The sequence below is a fragment of the Prionailurus bengalensis genome, chromosome B2, assembly GCF_016509475.1.
Source record: "Prionailurus bengalensis isolate Pbe53 chromosome B2, Fcat_Pben_1.1_paternal_pri, whole genome shotgun sequence".
NCBI lineage: Eukaryota > Metazoa > Chordata > Mammalia > Carnivora > Felidae > Prionailurus > Prionailurus bengalensis.
Genome location: NC_057349.1, coordinates 123,127,599 through 123,147,729, shown reverse-complemented (window position 1 = coordinate 123,147,729; position 20,131 = coordinate 123,127,599). Strand labels below are relative to the sequence as shown.

Sequence of the window (20,131 nt, the reverse complement as noted above, 5' to 3'; positions counted from 1 at the left end):
CCTGATAGGCTTCCTGCAGGCTGGTGGGTTCCTGGAGGGCAGGGCTGTGTGTGGCCATCAGGCTCGTGCTTTCCCAGAAGCACTCTGCAGCCTGGGTATCTTCCTCCTGCAAGTGATGCCCACCGCTCCCTGATTCAGGTCGGCTTGACAAGTGGATCAGAACCGAGGAAATAGAGCCAGCGAAGCAGAAAGAGACTCCAGATAAGCAAAAAGGAGAAACTGCCCACTGCTCTGGGATGGCTGGTATTGCACTCTGTGTTTGGATCCATCCGAGGGTTAGCACTTGAACCCTCTCCTGTCTCTGCCTGTTCCAGCTGGGTCAGGTCTCACCCTATCAAATCTCTCCTTAGACTTGCAATGTGGATTTCTTTCTGTGTGAGAAGTAGCTCCATAGTGTCAGGAGACTACTCTGTTAACGATTTAAATCCCATTGCGAAGTAGCTTTTACACATTAACTCATATCTTTCTGTTTGAGTGTGTGTTTCAGAGCCAAGCACTATTAGTTTTTTTGTGGAAAGCATGAACAAGCTGGCCAAACAAAATGATTTCACTTCTTATTCTATAAAGTTGTGAGATGTATAGCTTCGGACTGCACACTCTGCAAGTTGCCTAGCTTTGTATACTGAGTGGCTCAATTTTTTTCTTTTTTTTTTTCTTTTTTTTTTTTAACATTTCTTTATTTTTGAGGCAGAGAGAGACAGAGCATGAGCAGGGGCAGGTCAGAGAGAGAGTGAGACACAGAATCCAAAACAGGCTCCAGGCTCTGAGCTGTCAGCCCAGAGCCCGATGCGGGGCTCGAACTCATGGACCGAGAGATCATGACCTGAGCTGAAGTCAGACGCCCAACCGACTGAGCCACCTAGGCGCCCCTCAATTTTTTTCTTAAGATGTAGACCCAATTTCAATTCATATCCACAGGACAGAACACGACTCATTAATTTATAAATTCAAAAACCTTATTTGCCAGGTACTGTGTTCAAAAGACAAGGAGAGATTAAGACCCAACATTCCAGGGCTAGTTGTAGTGTAGGCGGACGGGGGATAAACCCACAGCAATTATAATAGGAGGTGGCATTGAAAGGGTGTCACGTGCCACTGGAGATTCCCACTAGAGGATGTAGAGGCGCTATCCCGGAAGATAGAAGAGGCAGAGACTGTAGAACAATGATACAGGGATAGGCAGGAAAAGGTATTTGCTAAGAGTCTGACCCATCATGCTCCTTAGATTATATGATATGGGTGAAAGTCATTTTCAGATGATTGTATTATCCTGTTACTACAACTTGACTTTTTTGGTGAGGTAGCACATAACATACATAGTTTTTCTTCTTATCCCTTCCATGTTCAATAAATATCATGGCTTCCTTAATTCTGATCTTTTTGTTGTTGAAAATCATAATTTTAATGAAGTGTATCAGTCCTATATTTAATGAAATATATCAGTCCTTTTATTTTTTATTGGCATTTAATTGCATTTTCTTTCTAGATTGTAATCAGTGACTTTTTGCCTAATTTTTTCCATTTAAGCCATCATAGCAGCAACTAAATCTCGAGAGACTCTCTTCAGCCTTCATAAATCTACCTGTAAACATACATGTGCGCACACATACATACGTTTGTAAAAGAGTCCTCTAAAACCTAGCATCGAACTTAAATTATGCCTTACAATATATAAGGATTTTTTAAAAATCTTAAGTGCTAAAAATCAAAGGGCACACCTGAGCAACCACCTTTAAACTGTGCTTTGCAAAAACTATAATGACAGTAGAATGTTAAAAAAGAAGGGGTGAGGGGCTGTCACTTAATAACAGATCTCTGGAATGTGGTAGCACCAACTGTTACCAAGCTTTCAAACTTTAAAGCTTTTCAAGTTAAAAAAAAAAAAAAGAAAAGAAATGGAATACATTCCATAAGTTCCAACAAAGCAAAGTTTAAAATGATTGGTCATTCAGCCTGATTATTCACTGTTAGATGTGGGTTGAAACTGACATTGAAATCGTTAAAGACTTTTGTTTTAATCCATGTTTTTAAAAAAGCAAGGTAGAGAGGGAGAATAAAGGTCTTTTTGTTTTGGGTGGCATGTCATGTTTGTACTATTTTGCAAACAGGGAGGACCTATTAATAACTTTCTGTGGGTTAAATCTCTGAGTCATGCTTTAATGCTTTTATGGTAGGATTATGTCATGTGGCTTGTTCTTTCTACATTATCCTTCAATTTATAACATAAAGCCAGGTGTAATTCTTCATGTTTGGGACTGTTCTGTGCATTTGGTTGAGCACATGTACTCTGAAAGCTTTATTTTTCTGTCTTAAAAGCTTTATACATGAAAGATCTCCTCAACCACTCTGTTTCCTCTGATTCTGTTCAGGCCATTCCTTCACACTCCCCTCTCTTGACTTCTGCATCTTTTTCACCATCTCTCCTCTAAGCTGTAATTTTGTTTTTTCCCAAGGGGAAAAGAAATTCATTTGTTATCATTGGTTTTGACTCTCTTTTTTTGATGATACGAGTTCTTCACGTTCAGCAGCTCATAAGGCTATGGATGCTTCCCCCCACCCCTTACCTGAACCTCAGCTTCTGTATAACTAGCTTGTTCGTCAACTTTCATTCCCAAACTGACTCCTCTAGGTGATTCTTGTGTCCTGATCAATTGCACCAATATCTTTCTGGCCCTAAGAAATCATTTCTTTCAGCTCTTTTTGGTACGTGTGCTATTGCTGGAGGCACTGGCATCTCTCTGAGTACCAGTCTTAGCTGTTGGATCTTTTGCATAATAACACATTTTTCTCTTCCTTGGTGGCCCAGTGCTGGGCACTACTAGTCTCCACCTCAGGCCACTTGGTAGTTATCAGTGGTTAGCCAGACTCAGCCTAGTCTTCAAGCTGGAGCGTCAGCCATCTCAAGCCTAGTATGTAGGTGGAAGTTGCCACGTTCTCTCTGTCCCTCAATCCAGTTAGTCATGAGACTAGCTGACGCTGTCTTCAAAATGAATCTCAGATCCATGTCTTTAAATTTGCTGCCTGTGCTATTATCCTAGTCCAGACCTTCATAAACTTGTGTCTTAATCACCAAAATCATCTCATAGATGTTATTTCTCCAGGTGTGTCACAGTTAGCACCACCCCCTCTTTTTGAAGACTTTCTGGTCTTCATTGGCTTTTCCTGTTTTGGAAATTCGATCATTTTCTCATTCTGTATTACCTTTTGCATAACATCATATTTTTGCTAGCATTCTAATGCTGTTGTTTTTTAATGTTTACTATTTTTGAGAGGGAGAGAGAGAGAGAGCATGAGCAGGGGAGAGGCAGACAGAGAAGAAGAAACAGAATCCCAAGCAGGGTCCACGCTGTGAGCACAGAGCCCCACGCAGGGCTTGAACTCACAGACCAGGAGATGATGACCTGAGTCAAAGTCAAGAGTCAGGTGCTTAACTGACTAAGCCACCCAGGTGCCCCGTTCTTTTTTGTTTTAATTTTTTTTAATATTTATTTATTTTGAGAGAGAGGGAGACAGATTGTAAGTGGCGGAGGAGCAGAGACGGAGGGAGGCAGAGAATCTGACGCAGGCTCCACGCTCTGAGCTGTCCACACAGAGCTTGATGCGGGGCTCGAACTCACGAACTGCAAGATCATGACCTGAGCCAAAGTCAGATGCTTAACAGACTGAGCCACCCAGGCACTCCTGGGTGCCCCATTCTAATGCTGTTTTATGCTCTAATGACCTTCTCCTAGTTGGATTTTATATAACTTCCTGGTTGCATATATTTTAAACTTTTAAAGGCTGTGACCATAGTTTTCTAATTCTTTGTATCCCAATACATGGCACAGTACTAATTTTAAAACAGACATATAGTAAATATTTGCTGATGTTCCTTACTCTGTGGTCTTTCATGAAATACTAATAATAAATAACAGTGGGCCAAACAACATTCTACTCTGCATTATCACATTAGTAGCAAATGAGCACCGTGGTTGTACTTTTTGTGTGGATCTGCCATAATTGCTAATGGAAGCTATTTTATAGAATATTTATTTTATTTTTACCTCATGGTAAGTTAGCTTGAGAGAAGAACTGAGAGAATCTAGAAAGATGGAATAGATTTTCCTTCTGCCATAGCAGCTATTTAAGCATGTCTTTGATATGTCTTTGGTATTACTGTCAACATCCAAGCATGCATGTATATTTTACTTACTTGTTTATGGTCTGTCTGCCCCCACTGGGATATAAGCGCCACGAGAGAAAGAATTTGTGTCATTTTGTCATTTTTTTAAGTTTGTTTGTTTATTTTTGAGGTGGGGGGAGGGGCAGAGAGAGAGAATCCCAACTCACGAACCGTGAGATCATGACCTGAGCGTCAAGAGTCTGACACTTCACTGACTGAGCCACTCAGGCGCCCCATTTTGTCATTTCTGTAGCCCAGTGCATATTAACAGTACCTGGAAGCATTGGACTGTTGATGCTCAACCGTTGTTGTTGAATGTTCAACGAATAGTAAGCATATGCATGTTACCGTAAATAGAGGTGAATGCAGCAAGTGTACTGCGAATGAGTTAAGGCATCACCCACTTACCAGGTAATACCTACCCTTCTAATAGTTCAGTGAGACAAGTCTTAGATTCTTATTCTTAACCATTTTCTCAGAGGAACAAGGATACAGAGGTCATCTATACAATACTTGTGCCTTAAAACTATTTGGTTTTCAAATTTGCTATAAAACTGATAGCGTTACCATATGTTGACAGATTCAAGAGAGCACTTACAGAGATGTCTAGCAGGCGAATAGTCTTCTGCACTTGGGGAAATACAGCGTTCCCCTTTCTGAAGATGATACAGATTAAGTTTGAAATCAGCATGAATAGTGTCACATTCCCAACTGGGGCTTTCTGGTGTTCTATGACATCATGAAAGATTATCAGAGAATTGTATGATTGATTCAGGTAGCTCGTGAAGAAAAATGTGAGCTTAGAAAACCTATCATTCAATTTATTCATAGTGGTTTTGTAGCTAAGTTCAAAGCTGTACAAGAGATCTATCATACTATAATATTGTTAGAAATCACATAGAAATCATATAGAAGATAATATAGAAAAGATTTTGCGGGGGTGGGGGGCTGAGTGGCTCAGTAAGCATCCAACTCTTGATGTTGGCTCAGGTCATGATCTCATGGTTTGTGAGACCCAGTTCCACATCGGGCTCTGTGCTGAGAGCATCGAGCCTGCTTGGGGTTCTCTCTCTGCCTCTTTCTCTGTCTCTCTCTGTCTTCTCTCTCTCTCAAAATAAATACATAAATATTTTTAAAATAATAATAGAAAATAAAAGAAGCTTTTGACCTTCAAACAAACATCAGTTGACTTGTATTTGAGTTTTTTTCTGTAGGTAATTTTATTCAACTTCTTTGCCCTTCCAGTCATAGCTTTGTATTTTGCCTTATTTTTTTTTTTTTAACCTCCCTGATCTCAGTGTGTCGTGAACGCAGGGACAGCACTGTTAGTAAGAGCATGGTCAAAAGATGAACAGTCATTTCAGCCTGACTTGAATGTTCATCTCAAAAACGTTGATGGGGGATTAGGATTAATTAGTAAACAACCAATAATGCTGTATCCATTAGAGTCAGATGCAAAGCTGCCCCTGATCTCACACTTCACTTTATTCCATCAGCACAGTCGGTGGTTTTGACAAGACTATCCACAAAAAGACATGGATGAATTTTGGGACAGCAGTCTTCCTAATCCAAATTGCTACTGGGCAGAACTTTGACAGATCTGTGGCTAATCTTGGCATCCAGTCTCTGAAGTGGTCACTTAATGAATGTAGTGTACAAAAGCCCGTAAGGCTGTCTGGCAGGCTATGAACAGCTAAGGGATCTGGATACACGTTAGTGGGAGGGATATGGATGTGAGCACATACCACAGCAGCTATATCATGAGTCAAGCTCAGGACTGGCAAGAATAAATGCTTGTTGCAGGATGGATTTGGTAACGCAGAGGCTGAAGCTCTAACATAAAACAAATGAATCATTGTGACTAAGCAGCCATTATTTGTTTCTCCAGAACTAACTTTGCCTTTGAGGCTGAAGATTAAAAGATCTTAAAATCTGAAAAGTGAGGGGCCTTGTAAATAGATGATGATAAAGGCTAAGAGTGATATGAGAAGATCAGGCTCTTCACATTGGATGACCAACTTGTCCCCAATACAGAGCAGGAGTCTAGTCCCTGGGAGGTGTTGCACATCACGCCCTTCCACATAATGGCTCATTGTTTGCTTGTAGAGTCAGACAGTCCAGAGATTGAATTCCAGTTCCACCTCTGACTTATTGTGAGACATCAGGCATGTGACGTCACTTCTCTGTGTCTCAGACTTCTTATAATAAGGTTAATAGCAGTGTCTACCTCACTGAGTGGCTGTGAAGATAATGCCTGTGAATCACTTGGTGTCAGCACAAAGTGAGCTGAAGACATCTCACCGAGGTGAAAAAATGAGGGTGGCAGACCATGTGATTCCACAGATACTGATTTAGATGCCTGGGATTGGAGAAGCCTCATGTTTCCCGGCTGGGGGAGACAGAGAGAGAGGGTTGTTTGTGTCTCCTGGTCCAGCAGGGTAGGGCTCAGTAGACCTGCCAGGTGAGGAGGATGGCAACATTTTTTAAGGAGTAAAGAGGATTTGGGGTAAGGTGGTAACTAACTAAAAGATTCCAAGGACATCAGTTGATCTGTGTGCTTTAGCACAACCCCCACTTACTTTAGCAGAGGCTGAACACGCCTTGAAGCCTGGCCCTGAAGATAGAAAGTCATGGATAGTATTGCATTCTTCTATCAAAAGTCCTTCAGCCCATGTATAAGGAGGGCTCTTGGGTCTTCCACAGGTATAAACTGCTCCCCCAGCCCCTCAGTCCCATTTAGTTTTCTACGGTGTGCAGGGAGGAAGGCCCCTCAGGGGCGGGAGACCTAATTGTAATCACACACAGCTCCTCAAAGAGAAAAACAAGGGGCGCCTGGGTAGCGCAGTCAGTTAAGTGTCCGACTTCAGCCAGGTCACGATCTCGCGGTCCGTGAGTTCGAGCCCCGCATCAGGCTCTGGGCTGATGGCTCAGAGCCTGGAGCCTGTTTCCGATTCTGTGTCTCCCTCTCTCTCTGCCCCTCCCCCGTTCATGCTCTGTCTCTCTCTGTCCCAAAAATAAATAAACGTTGAAAAAAAAAAATTAAAAAAAAAAAAAAAAAGAGAAAAACAAAAATTGAGTCCTGGGAGTTAATTGGAAGAGATCTTGGAGATCATTTTGTACATACCCTCTAATTTAGAAGTCAGGTAGGTTGGCTCATTTTCCCAAAGTCACGCAAAATTAGTAGCAGAATCAAAGCCTGAACTCAGATATTAGCACTTGTCATCTTCTGATTCTTTATGATATTCCTGGCTATGCTGGTACCCGGTGTTAGCAGGCACCGAGTCATATCCTTCCATAGCTTAATATGAAACCAACACAGCAGTTCTGTAGGTTTCAGAGATGACGTGATAACATGGCTCTACTCTCTGAATGTCACATTTTTCTTTTTGTCGTATGGTAGTGACACCTGTACTTACACAGAAGTAAGCCTGTTCAGGACCATGCTGCAGGGTGCCTATGTGGCTCAGTCGGTTGAGCATCCGACTTCGGCTCAGATCATGATCTCAGGGCTCATGAGTTCGAGCCCCACATCAGGCTCTGTGCTGACAGCTCGGAGCCTGGAGCCTGCTTTGGATTCTGTCTCCCTCTCTCCCTGCCTCTCTCCTGCTTGTACTCTGTCTCTCCCTTTCTCTCAAAAGTAAGTAAACATTAAAAAAAAAAAAAAAAAAAAGGACCAGGCCGGGCACTAGATTGTTGAGTGACTGGAGCAGGGAGTCCATCCAGCCCACGAGTGTGCTGTCTGAGTAGTTGGTCCTACCTGTGTTCTTCCCATCAGCTGCATTCCCTCTGGGGCAGCAGGGCAGGAATTGGTCTGCTTGTCATAAAGATTCGCTCATGATAATTATCTGTATGTATTGAGCTCCTGCTGTGTGTTGGCCCTGGGCTGAGCACTCCGCATGTCACCCTGAGCCCACCGAGACCCTGTCAGGAAAATGGCACCATGGCAGCTTGAGGAAATGAGACCACAGAAGTCACCACTTGCTCAGTGGCAGATGAATGGTAAATGGCAGGCCTGGGGGTGGACTCCCAGTCCTGTGAGCCCTGATCTTGTGCTTTATCCGCTACAGGACTTTGCCTATCATTTTTGAATTCCTTTTAGTACAAGAGTCACTGTGTGTTTCTAAATGGAGTCCAAAATGATGGTGGGTTTCTCCTTTATGTGTCGCTGTCATACTGTTAATAGTGTCCCCTTTGCATGGCACTGATATATTGTTAGTGTCATTAAAGAATGATCCCGGTAGCAGCAGCTCAGGGGTGGAACTGATTTATCAATGGCCAGTGTTTCAGGGGCTTCAGTCGGTTTTCATTTTATTTTATGTTCTGATACCCAGAATCCAGGGAAAAATTAGAACTTCACGAGAATAAAGGTTAATAATACTATGATTCCTTTTTTGTACATGCTGTTCTTTTACAGAGCTGCCTCTATGAAATGAGTGATTGTTAATGACTTAAATGTGAAGAAACTGTTGTACTCATCTGCTCAGGCTGCCATGACGAAATACCATAGACTGGGGGGCTTAAACAGCAGATATTTATTTTCTTACCATTTGGGACACTGGAAAGTCCAAGATTAAGGTTCTGGCAGGGTTCACTTTCTGGTGAGACCCCTCTTCTGGCTTGCAGATGTCTGCTTTCTTCTCATGCGGTCTTTCCTCTGAGCATGAAGAGAGAGGGAGAGTGAGCTCTCTGGTGTTTCTTTTTACAAGAATCACTAAGCCTATTGGGTCAGGGCCTCACCCTTATGACCTCATTTATTTATTTATTGTTTAAAAAAAATCTATTTGTTATTTATTTTGAAGGAGAGAGCATGTACACGGGGGACAGGGGCAGAGAGAAAGGGAGAGAAAGAATCCCAAGCAGACTCTGAGATGTCAACGCGGAGCCTGACACGGAGCTCAATCTCACCAACCATGAGATCGTGACCTGAGCCGCAATCAAGAGTCAGAAGCTTAACCGACTGAGCCACCCAGGCGCTCCCCTTATGACCTCATTTAAACAGGATTACCTTCTATAGGCCCTGTCTCCAAATATAGTCACATTGAGCATTAAGGCTTCAACATGTGAATTTAGGGATGGGGGTGGGGGTGGGGCGGAGGAGGGCAAGTTCAGTCCATAGCAGTTGTTGATTGTTTTCTTGTGTTCAAATCTCTCATTTCTGAAGGAGAAAATACAAGACTTTGACATTAATTATCATTTACACAGTGTTTTAAATAAGTAAATTAAATGAACTTTCGTAGAATAAATTAACTTCTACTTCTCATTAAATAATTGAGATATTTTATGTGCTGTCCTTCAGTTTAAAAGATACATGATCCGGACGCCTGGGTGGCTCAGTCGGTTGAGCGTCCGACTTCAGCTCAGGTCACGATCTCGCGGTCCGTGAGTTCAAGCCCCACGTCAGGCTCTGGGCTGATGGCTCGGAGCCTGGAGCCTGCTTCGGATTCTGTGTCTCCCTCTCTCTCTGCCCCTCCCCCATTCATGCTCTGTCTCTCTCTGTGTCAAAAATAAAAATAAACGTAAAAAAAAAATTTTTTTTTTAAATAAAAGATACATGATCTGTACTTAGTAACATTGCTAACGCTCACCAACAGAGTCTACAATAATACAAAAGTGTTGTTTGCTCTTTCACCATCATTTGCCCCGTTCTCTTTGTAACTGTTTAAAGGCAAGGTAATAGGATCTCCACTTCCTGCTAGAAAATAGAAGTAGAACTCAATTAGAGCTCAATGGATAAGGAAATATTATTCCTTAAAAAGATTATTTGAGATAAAATTAATTATTTTTTATAACTTCTAGCCCTCTAGTGATTTATAGCACAACCTTAAGCACTACCTTTGATTTTCTGAATTGAGATCATAGTGATGATGATGATGATGATGATGACGACAACGACAGATTTGGCAATAATCGCTAATATTTGTTGAATGTTTAATGTTTAACAATAACATACCCTAAAACTATTTTAAGTGTAGTTCTTCTTTTACTCCTTTCAGGAAACCCATGGGGAAGGTCCTATATTTAGCCACAGTTTACCCTGACAAAAGTGAGGCATTGGGAGATTAAGTAACTTGCCCAAGACCACACAGTTATGGGTGAATGAATCAGGAAGTAGTGCCCAGTGAATCAGGAAGTAATTATTAAGACTTTTAGATATGTTCAAGTTGTGAAAAGCACTATGGTGAATGAGGGGAAGGGGGGAAAGCAGAGAAAACCTTTGCTACCTAGAAATCAGAATAGAAGAAATGCCGGAGTTTGTGGTAGATGTCGTAAGAGCAGCATTGACACCCCCCACCCCCCAGAAGAGCTGAAGCTCCTGCAGAAGACCTTGAGGGCAGTGTTCCTCCAAATGCCATCAGTAGACCACTTGGGACCACCTAGAATCTCTTGGGAGGCAGTTTTCGGGGCCCCATCCTAGAATTAATAAATATGAATATGAGGGTTGGAGCCCAGGAATTTGCATTTTAACTACTATCCCCCCCAAGACACACATACACACGTACCCCCTTCCAGAGGTGATCCTGAAATACATTGTAAGACCCCTGCCTTAAAGGATGGATCTGTTGGAATTAACAATGATGGCAGCTTTCTCAACAGGGAAACCATGGAAGCAAAGACATGGAAGAAGCATGGGTTATTTGGGAGGTGCAGTAAGGAAACAGGACTAATTAGAAGTAAGAGGCTCTTCTGGAAAGCAGTGCAGAATAAGGCCACATAAGGATATTAAGGCCAAGTTTAGGTAGGACTTTAGAAATCAGTGGAGTTTCAGTTAAGTGAGAAAATAACCACAAATACTCATGAGCGAGAAAATGGCCTGATGAAAAACATGACTTAAGGAAAATTACCTGTGAATTGATAAATTCTTATTTTACAAATATATCTTACCGGTTTTAAAAAATGTTTTCTTAATATTTCATAAGCATTTTTTCTTGTTTTGTCTTTTGGCTTCTGGGACATCTTATAGGAAAAGACAAGATGACATTCATAAATATCCTCAAAGAGTCTGAAGTTTTCCTCAACATGGGGTATAAAAGTCAAAGACTATATAGTTTGAAAGCCAAGAGTTAAGAAATAGATGGGTCTTACTGCCTGTATCCAGGCTTCAAGGTATAAAGCTATTTCTTTTTTCTGCCTGAGACCTTTACCCATTGCCTGTGGGAGTATAAATTGGTGTGACTTCCACAGAGGACAGTGTGAGAGTATCTATCAAAATGTGAAGTGTAGGGGCACCTGGGTGGCTCAGTCGGTTGAGCATCTAACTTCAGCTCAGGTCATGATCTCACAGCTCGTGAGTTTGAGCCCCGCGTTGGACTCTGTGCTGACAACTCAGAGCCTGGAGTCTGTTTCAGATTCTGTGCCTCCCTCTCTCTCTGCCCCAACCCACTCGCATTCTGTCTCTGTCTCTTTCAAAAGTAAATAAACATTAAAAAAATTTTTTTTTTAATTTAAGTGTATATTCCCTTGGATTCAGCAATACTACTTCTACATAGATATGCTCACATCTCTACAGAGGTTATGATAACACAATGTCACTCAAGGTCTGAATTGGTAAAATACTGGAAACAACTAAGAAAATCTATCAATAAGTATTTGGTTATATAAAATAAGGTATGTTGGGGCACCTGGGTGGCTCAGCCGGTTAAGCATCCAACTCTTGGCTTTGGCTCAGGTCATGATCTCACAGTTTCATGAGTTTGAGCCCTGGGTCAGTCTCAGTGCTTGCAGCACGGACCCTGCTTGGGATCCTCTCTCTCCCCCTCTTTCTGCCCCTCCCCACTCACATTGTCTCTGTCTCTCTCAAGATACTCTTTAAAAAATACATAAAAAAATAAAATATGGTATGTAGACAGTGAAATATTATACCGCCATTTAAAAGGTTGTTAGATTCATGTTTCACATGTTGGTGTGCAGAGATCTTTAAGATCTATTTTCAGCGAAAAGAGCAAGATGCAGAGCAGAAGTGCCATACTACAGTACTACGTGGATTTTTACTTTCTTTTCCATTTGCAGAAAAGGTAGAAGTGGAACATAAGAGGGTCTAAGGTTAGAGGAAGACCTTCATTTTGCCTTTTAATATTTTGAACTGTTTAAGCTTTGACAAAAATCTGTCACTGGAAATCCACCTTTTTAAATGAACTAAAATGTGTGGTATCATTGAAAGTCGGCTAGTAAGGTATTCAGGAAATCCAAAAGATGTGTGCATGAGGGTATGTGATCACAGTAAATTCACCTTTAAAAAATGTTAGAATTATGTTCCCCATCTGTTACTTTCAATGTGTATTCTCATGGTGTTTATATTTATTCACTCATTTAGCAAATATTTATTGAGCACATACTATGTGCTTTTACTCCAAGTTTCAACATGGGCCTGAGACTTTCTTTAGAACCATCGGCTTTTAAAATTGGACGGACTCTTGAAGATCAATTTCCGCGTCTTTTAGGCAAGAGAAAACTGAAATTCAAATGAACGTGTCTTGAGATCTCCCCACCCATTAGTGGCAGTGCTGCTGGGATAACCCAGTTCTCTCTGAGTGATGTCACAGGACAAACTCATCTTGCGTCATTCTTGTTCTTTCACACAAGTAAAGTCTATTCAGATTTCCTTCAGTGGATTTGTCTCCTCAAGTGAACACCTTTAGAAAAGGTATAATGGTAGCAGAAATACAGAATTGTTAACCTTAAACATTTAGAGGAAACTGAAATGTTCTGAATTTTTTTTCTATTAAAAAAATAACATTTTGGGGTGCCTGGGTGGCTTAGTCGGTTAAGCGTCTGACTTCGGCTCAGGTCATGATCTCACAGTCCGTGGGTTTGAGCCCCGCGTCGGGCTCTGTGCTGACAGCTCAGAGACTGGAGCCTGTTTCAGATTCTGTGTCTCCCTCTTTCTCTGACCCTCCCCTGTTCATGCTGTCTCTCTGTCTCAAAAATAAATAAATGTTAAAAAAAATTTTTTTAAATAACATTTTAACTTATATGCCATTCAGTATCCTCAGGGTTTATGCTCTAAATTTTGTTTGGACTCTTGTACCTACTGTGTTAATAGATCATATTAAAGATAGGTTTATCACAGCTCAAGGAAGCATCATACTAAAAAAAAAAAAAAAAAGTTTTGTTGGCTATGTGTTCCCCTAAAATGAGGAAGGAAGGAACATGGATATGTAAAGGAGAAAAGAAGCATTCCGTCACTGAACAATATTTTTTGAATTGTTTGTTTTCATTCAGGCTGTGATAGTAAGTCTTATCTAACCAGAGCGTGAGCGTCTCAGACACCAGATCTGCTTACTTAGTCCCTCACGTCACTTAGGTGACTCAGTGTGATAATCCATGAGGCATTTAATGTATCTTTTATCAACCATCAATTCTGGGGATTTTGTCCCAAATTCTTTTTTTTTTTTTTAATTTTTTTTTTCCACATTTTATTTATTTTTGGGACAGAGAGACAGAGCATGAACGGGGGAGGGCAGAGAGAGAGGGAGACACAGAATCGGAAACAGGCTCCAGGCTCTGAGCCATCAGCCCAGAGCCCGACGCGGGGCTCGAACTCACGGACCGCGAGATCGTGACCTGGCTGAAGTCGGACGCTTAACCGACTGTGCCACCCAGGCGCCCCTGTCCCAAATTCTTTTAACGTTTTCAGAGAACCAGTGCTTTGTTGAAACAAATGTAGTCACAGGCTTTTGATCTAGAGGATGATCCCATTTTTTTAAAGAGAGAGAGAGAGAGAGAGAGATGGATGGTGCCATTGGTTTTGTCAATAGTCAGAATTGAGACCAGAGCATGTGATGTATGCATTACTCTGTTGTAATAATATACCAAACTACAGGACTGGGGGGGATTCCCAAAAAGTAGAATTCAGTGCATCTTCTTGGACCTCATTGTCAGCATACTAAATTATGCTATAAATTAACAGTGGTACTTCTTCCTGAAAATGTGAGGAAAGCAAAGGCCAGGCTTGGCAAAGACAAAACCAAAGAACCTGTTCTTGTGGGCTGTTTATACAGTCCTGCCTGTTTAAGTTTTAAACCAGTCTATATTTCCCCTGTTTTTCTTCTAAAGCTGCGAGAGAAATCATCTGGTTAGAAAGGGAAGAGCGAGCCCGGCAGCACTATGAAAAGCACCTGGAAGAGCGGAAGAAGAAGCTGGAAGAGCAGAGGCTGAAGGAGGAGCGGAGGAGGGCCGCTGTGGAGGAAAAGCGAAGGCAGAGACTGGAGGAAGACAAAGTAAGACGCCGCTCCGGGAAGTACACAGGAGATTTGTCTGTTTCAGAAATGCAACACATTTACTATGAAACCTTCCAATAAGGTGCTGGGGTGCATAGCAGAATTAAGGAATCAGTTTTATAGATAGTCACAGCTTCCAGGGAGGTTGGGGTATGGAAGGCAGGTCCCAAATGGCGTGATTGTTGCAGTTACTTCCCTAGAAACTTTAAAAGCCCAGGTGTCTAGTCTTCGCGCTATAACTTATTTATGTTCAGTTCGCCCATATGAAAGTATTGAGACGCTTTATCACCTGGGACCTGATGATTTCAGTAACCATCCCAAGTTGATGCTCCTTCCACCCTAAGATAAGGCGTCCAAGTTAGGAAGTAGGAGTACTAAGGTAAAGATTTCAGTGGTGCCTTCCTCCATTCTGCCTTAAGTTGAAGAAGCCTCAAGCAACCAGGTTGAATCTAATCTTCCACTCCTCTGCTTCATTTGAGGAACGCCATGAAGCTGTTGTACGGCGTACAATGGAAAGGAGCCAGAAGCCAAGACAGAAGCATAACCGCTGGTCATGGGGAGGCTCTCTCCATGGGAGCCCCAGCATCCACAGTGCAGGTAAACAAACAGTGATCGCCTTCAAAATCACTCCTTTCTTCCTGGACAGTAAAAGGACAGTTGCTTCTTTTTCTCTAAGTCTGTGTTTCCAAAACAAAAATCCTGCTGAAATAATTCAACTGTAATGAAATGATGATCCTAGCTGTTTGAGGATAAGAGGGTGATGGAGGTAAGATAAGATTCTCTCTCTCCCATAACACAGGCTGCTTTTCTCTTTGGTTACATAGTTCCTTGAAGAGATAGAAATCTATGCAATGTTTCTAAGTAAACGTGCAGTTTCCACTCTGCATTATTTTAAGTAATTCTTTACATTAAGTTGTCAGGTTTATGGAATAAATTCACCAGTTTTGTCTTCCTCTCTGGAAGAACCCTAGCAGTATTGACTGATCAAAATCGATACTATGAACTTGTGTATTCAGACCTTAGAGTGTGTGCAGTTTTAATGCTCCGCGGGAGAAAGTGCAGGTTCTGAAACCAGAACCAGTGAATGCCTCAGCTGTTATTCCCTTGTTCTTGAATAGACATAAAATCATACTGAAATTTGGACGTAGTGAAAGGCTTTATTTTTGTACTGTAAATTCAATGAACCTTGAATTTTATATAGTGCGTCAGTTTTTTTCCATCTGTGTGAGTCTAATAACTTTTTTTTTTTTTTTTTTTTTTTTTTTACTTTGAAAAATCATTGTCTTACATTCTGTCCCCAGGTGGTTTTGTTGCATCATCATTCACCTTTCTCGATTTAGCAGGCCTGGACCACCACTTCACAACTCTTGGTGGTACTAGAAAATCTGGTACAGACATCCCCGTGGTTGCCGGTTGCCTGACCTGTAGCTAGCACCTCTGACCCAGGGCCAGTTCATCGCTAGCTGAGCCGTCACCACCGTAGTCATAATGCATGCCTAATACCCCATTGCATAGACCTAGATCTGGGCATGGCACAGTGTTTCTTAAGTGTGATGATGGTAGAACTCAGGTGACTTGAAGGTGTTGAAATAATGTCATTACATGTGATGTGTTTACTTTCTCTTTAAGTGACCGTTTTGGACAAAATCTTTAAAAAAGTGTTTTTTAGTTAATGGATTACCTGGAATCGAAGTACATCCAGTTGGTGTGCCCCCCACCCCACACCCCTGTCAGTACTGCTGTTTCCACTATTAGTTTTAGCCTAAATAACAATGGATTTTTGCTTACTCTCTTCTTTTATTCCTAACATTCAGTGTATCTTCTAGAACCTCTTTGTTTTAAAAATTCTGAAAGCAAATTATCACAGCTTTCCTGTGGCGTTAAACCATACTTAAAAGCACTTTTTTTTCCTTGGCTCTTAATGACCCAGTGGTACAGGGTGGGCATGTGTCAAATCTGTAATCATAAGGATCATTCATGTGTGATATTTTATCCTAAGGGCAGTTTTACGTAAACGTTCCATACAGAAAAGCTGTCATAGTATATATTTTTATGACCTTATTTTTCCTTTACTTGGCTTCATGTTTTACTTGTGTCCAGCAGAAGTACACTCTGTTACAGATTTTCAAATATTTTTAAGGGGAAATACAGTCACTTGCCTTTAATTCTTGCTTCTACACTCAGAGTTTAATATATGACCTTCATTTCTGCCACCCAGAGCAAGAGAAACTAATGTTGTATTTGTTAGCTCTTGCATAAAATCCATTTTTATAAGGGCTGTGAATCAGAGAAAATTGCTGCTGTGCTAAACAGAGAAGTTTGAAAATAACATGGAATTTGCCAAAATTCTCAAAGGTCAGAATGATCTGCTGTGATGTTAAGAGCAGTGACCTGCTCTTACTCACATACAACAATGCCTCACTCAGGATCGGCACTCAGTCAGTGTTTGCTGATCATAAAACAGATCCTAGAAATTAAATTTAATCCATAGTAAATCAGTGTGTTGCCTTACTGCTCACACATTGACTAGCGCTGGTTTGTAAATTTTTTTTAACTGATTCTTTTTTTTTTTTTTTTAAGTATTTATTTATTTATTTATTTATTTATTTATTTATTTTAAGAGAGACAGAGACAGCACAAGTGGAGAGGGGCAGAGAGAGAAAGAAGAGAGGGCATCCCAAGCAGGCTCCATGCCATCAGCACAGAGCCCAGCGTGGGGCTCGAACTCACAAACCGTGAGATCCTGACCTGAGCCGAAATCGAGTCAGATGATTAACTGACTAAGCCACCAGGCACCCCAAAACTGACTCTTAATAAATCCTTTCGTGAATTTGTATTTTGTTCAGGGAGAAAAAGAAACGATTAGAAATTTTTATTGTATTAAGTAATATAATTCTCATTACATTAAGTAATACAATCAATACATGTGACACCTCCATAATTTTAATACAAATTATTAAATTTTGTAATTTAATAATATGGACACCTCCATATTATTGTATTATAATCAATACAATCAATACATGTGACACCTCCATAATTTTAACCATGCAGGCCTCCAATTAGGCACACTGTCCCTCAACTAAAGCTTAACACATAAAACAATATCAGAAAATGAATTGCTTGGGGGGCGCCTGGGTGGCGCAGTCGGTTGAGCGTCCGACTTCAGGCAGGTCACGATCTCGCCGTCTGTGAGTTCGAGCCCCGCGTCAGGCTCTGGGCTGATGGCTCAGAGCCTGGAGCCTGTTTCCAATTCTGTGTCTCCCTCTCTCTCTGCCCCTCCCCCGTTCATGCTCTGTCTCTCTCTGTCCCAAAAATAAAAATAAAAAAAATAAAAAATAAAAAAAAATAAAAAAAAAAGAAAATGAATTGCTTGATCCACCTAGAAATGACTTTGATCGTTCCTTATACCCCTGGATCTTACATTTTATCATTTAGATGTTCCTTTTGATATTTTATCCTAAATCTTCAGGACTGCCCTAAGAGCCTATCAGTTAAGTGTAAATTTACGTCACAGAAACAATGTTTGGGTTTGTTTGTTTTATAATGAAGTTGCTTCAACCATACCAATGTGTCCCGGTAGAGATAGGAATGTCTGATGTTGGGGGAAGCCTTGTTTATCCGTACATTATAAACAATGGCCAAAATGATTATTCTGTGGAGTGAAGTTTACTGTAAAGTTCTGACTACCAGTGTTAGACCCGTGAGAACTGGGTGTTAAAGGCATCTACCTAAAGAATATTTTTGTTTGTTTTTAGTTTTAGAAGAAGCTAACAATAGAAAAATAAAACAAAATATGGCAACACCTTTTTTACCTTTGGCTATCACAGGTCAGAACACCTACTTGCCCTCCTAAATAAATACACTGACATTTTAGACTTTTGTTCTGTGCACTTTTATTCAGGGACTGTGATTTATTCTAATGAGCATGGTTATAATTTGGTTCCGCAGACAACAAACAACAGACAACAAACTGTTGTCCAACAGACAACAAACTAACAGCCTATTTTATATGGCTATTATTCTCTTCTGACTTGACCTTTAAGAATTACTCTAAAATTACTGACCTGAAGGATGAACAATATCACTAATAAAGTAAAAGAGAAAGAATGCTAATTTTCTTTATATATTGCTGTCAGTTTTGTTGGGCAAGTTTGTGGTCTGATTCTACATTTGTAAACTGCACTAGACTCTGTGTAACGGGCATAGAGGTGTGGTTATTCATAGACTTTTTAAAAAGAAATGCTATAGCAGCCATCCTTTCCATACCCAGAGTATTTCTTTTTCTTTTTAAAGTTTATTTATTTTGTCAGAGAGAGAGAGTGGGGGAAGGGCAGAGAGAGAGGGAGGGAGAGAATCCCATGCAGGCTCCACAGTGTCAGCACAGAGCCCGATGGGGGGCTCGATCGCATGAACCATGAGATCATGACCTGAGCCGCAATCAAGAGTCAGCTGCTTAACTGACTGAACCACCCAGGCGCCCCTTTCTTTCTTTTTAATCTGTTTTTCTGTAACGAACATTAACACCCTAGGAAAAGTAACTCTACAAGCAGAGGTATCAGCAAATACATAGAACCTGGTATTCCTCTTTTTTTCCTAGTGTTTACATTCTGTTTTACCAGCAGCCCGCTTACTACCCCCTTGTTCCTACTTGGGAAAATTATGAGGGCATCCACTTTTACAATCCTCTCTTTGTTTTCCAGTCTGCCTCCATTAGTTTAGTTCCCCTCCACTGGCCTGCCTTTGATCCTCATCTGTCTGTTGTACTATAGCAATATGCCTGAATTTTCCTGGCTGACAAACTGGTGTGCTAAACGTTTATTTTATCCTATGAGAAAAATAATTTTATTTCTGGCCTTTAAGTTACCTTTAAGACATCCACTTAGAAAACTGTGCTGTTATGTAAGATCTAGTGATAGAGCTGAAAGCATCCAATCCTAGTTTTTCCTTCCATCAGTGAACTAGGAAATTGCAATCCTGCATGCTGGCTGTCAATTAGCATTATCTCCATTTGTTTTAGATCCAGACAGGCGGTCAGTTTCCACCATGAATCTTTCGAAACATGTCGATCCCGTCATTAGCAAGCGGCTCTCCTCTTCATCTGCAACTTTACTAAATTCTCCAGATAGAGGTACAGTCAAAAGGAAAACAAAACAAAACAAAAAAAGTGTTCTGTTATTTACTTAATGCTTCTTTTTTTTCTGGATGTTTACAGCTAAAAATCAGCATCTGAAGTTGCTTTCCCTACGTTTCTTAAATAGGAAGAACAAAACTTCAGAATAAAAAAGCAGTAAGCGGCTGAGCAGCATTTCCCTTGCGACAAGAACCTTGCTCATGTTAGAACTTGGCTGAATGGTTGCATTTAGCAGTGATGAAAGCGGTGCTTCTCAACTTTTTAGTAAATGAGTTTACAGCTCCAGAAATCACCCACTTATCCACCAACATGCAAATAATCTTTGTTACGAACACTTACTTTACTTCAATCATACTGTCTTTGACTTTTCATCTGTACTTTGGGAATTCCAAGCTTTGACTTTCTAAAAAATCTTCTTAAATGATTCATGTTGGTAGATTTCATTTTACTGTTTGAGTTCTCATTTAACAAAACCTTACTGCATTTCTTGTGTGTGTGTGATTGGTTTTTGGTGTCCATTCATTTTGCTCTTAAGGGATTTGGCCTGACTTCAAGAATATATCCTCATTGAAGTTTCCTAAAACTTTTAATAATCGTATCCCTCCAATTAATGTTTTA

The 20,131-nt window shown here is 40.8% G+C and overlaps 1 protein-coding gene across 11 annotated transcripts in view; it reads left to right on the top strand.

Annotated features, from left to right (window-relative positions):
• The window catches only part of MAP7 (microtubule associated protein 7), a 179,431-nt gene that overhangs the window by 123,451 nt on the left and 35,849 nt on the right, over nucleotides 1-20,131 (top strand). For 6 of the 11 annotated variants that reach the window (XM_043593096.1, XM_043593086.1, XM_043593087.1 and 3 more), the window contains exons 4-7: nucleotides 14,216-14,379; nucleotides 14,859-14,976; nucleotides 15,681-15,767; nucleotides 19,400-19,510. In XM_043593096.1, coding sequence (XP_043449031.1) covers nucleotides 14,216-14,379; nucleotides 14,859-14,976; nucleotides 15,681-15,767; nucleotides 19,400-19,510 — 480 coding nt within the window. The remainder of the gene's footprint in view (nucleotides 1-14,215; nucleotides 14,380-14,858; nucleotides 14,977-15,680; nucleotides 15,768-19,399; nucleotides 19,511-20,131) is intronic. The other 5 variants (XM_043593093.1, XM_043593089.1, XM_043593090.1 and 2 more) reach the window with 2 other exon arrangements.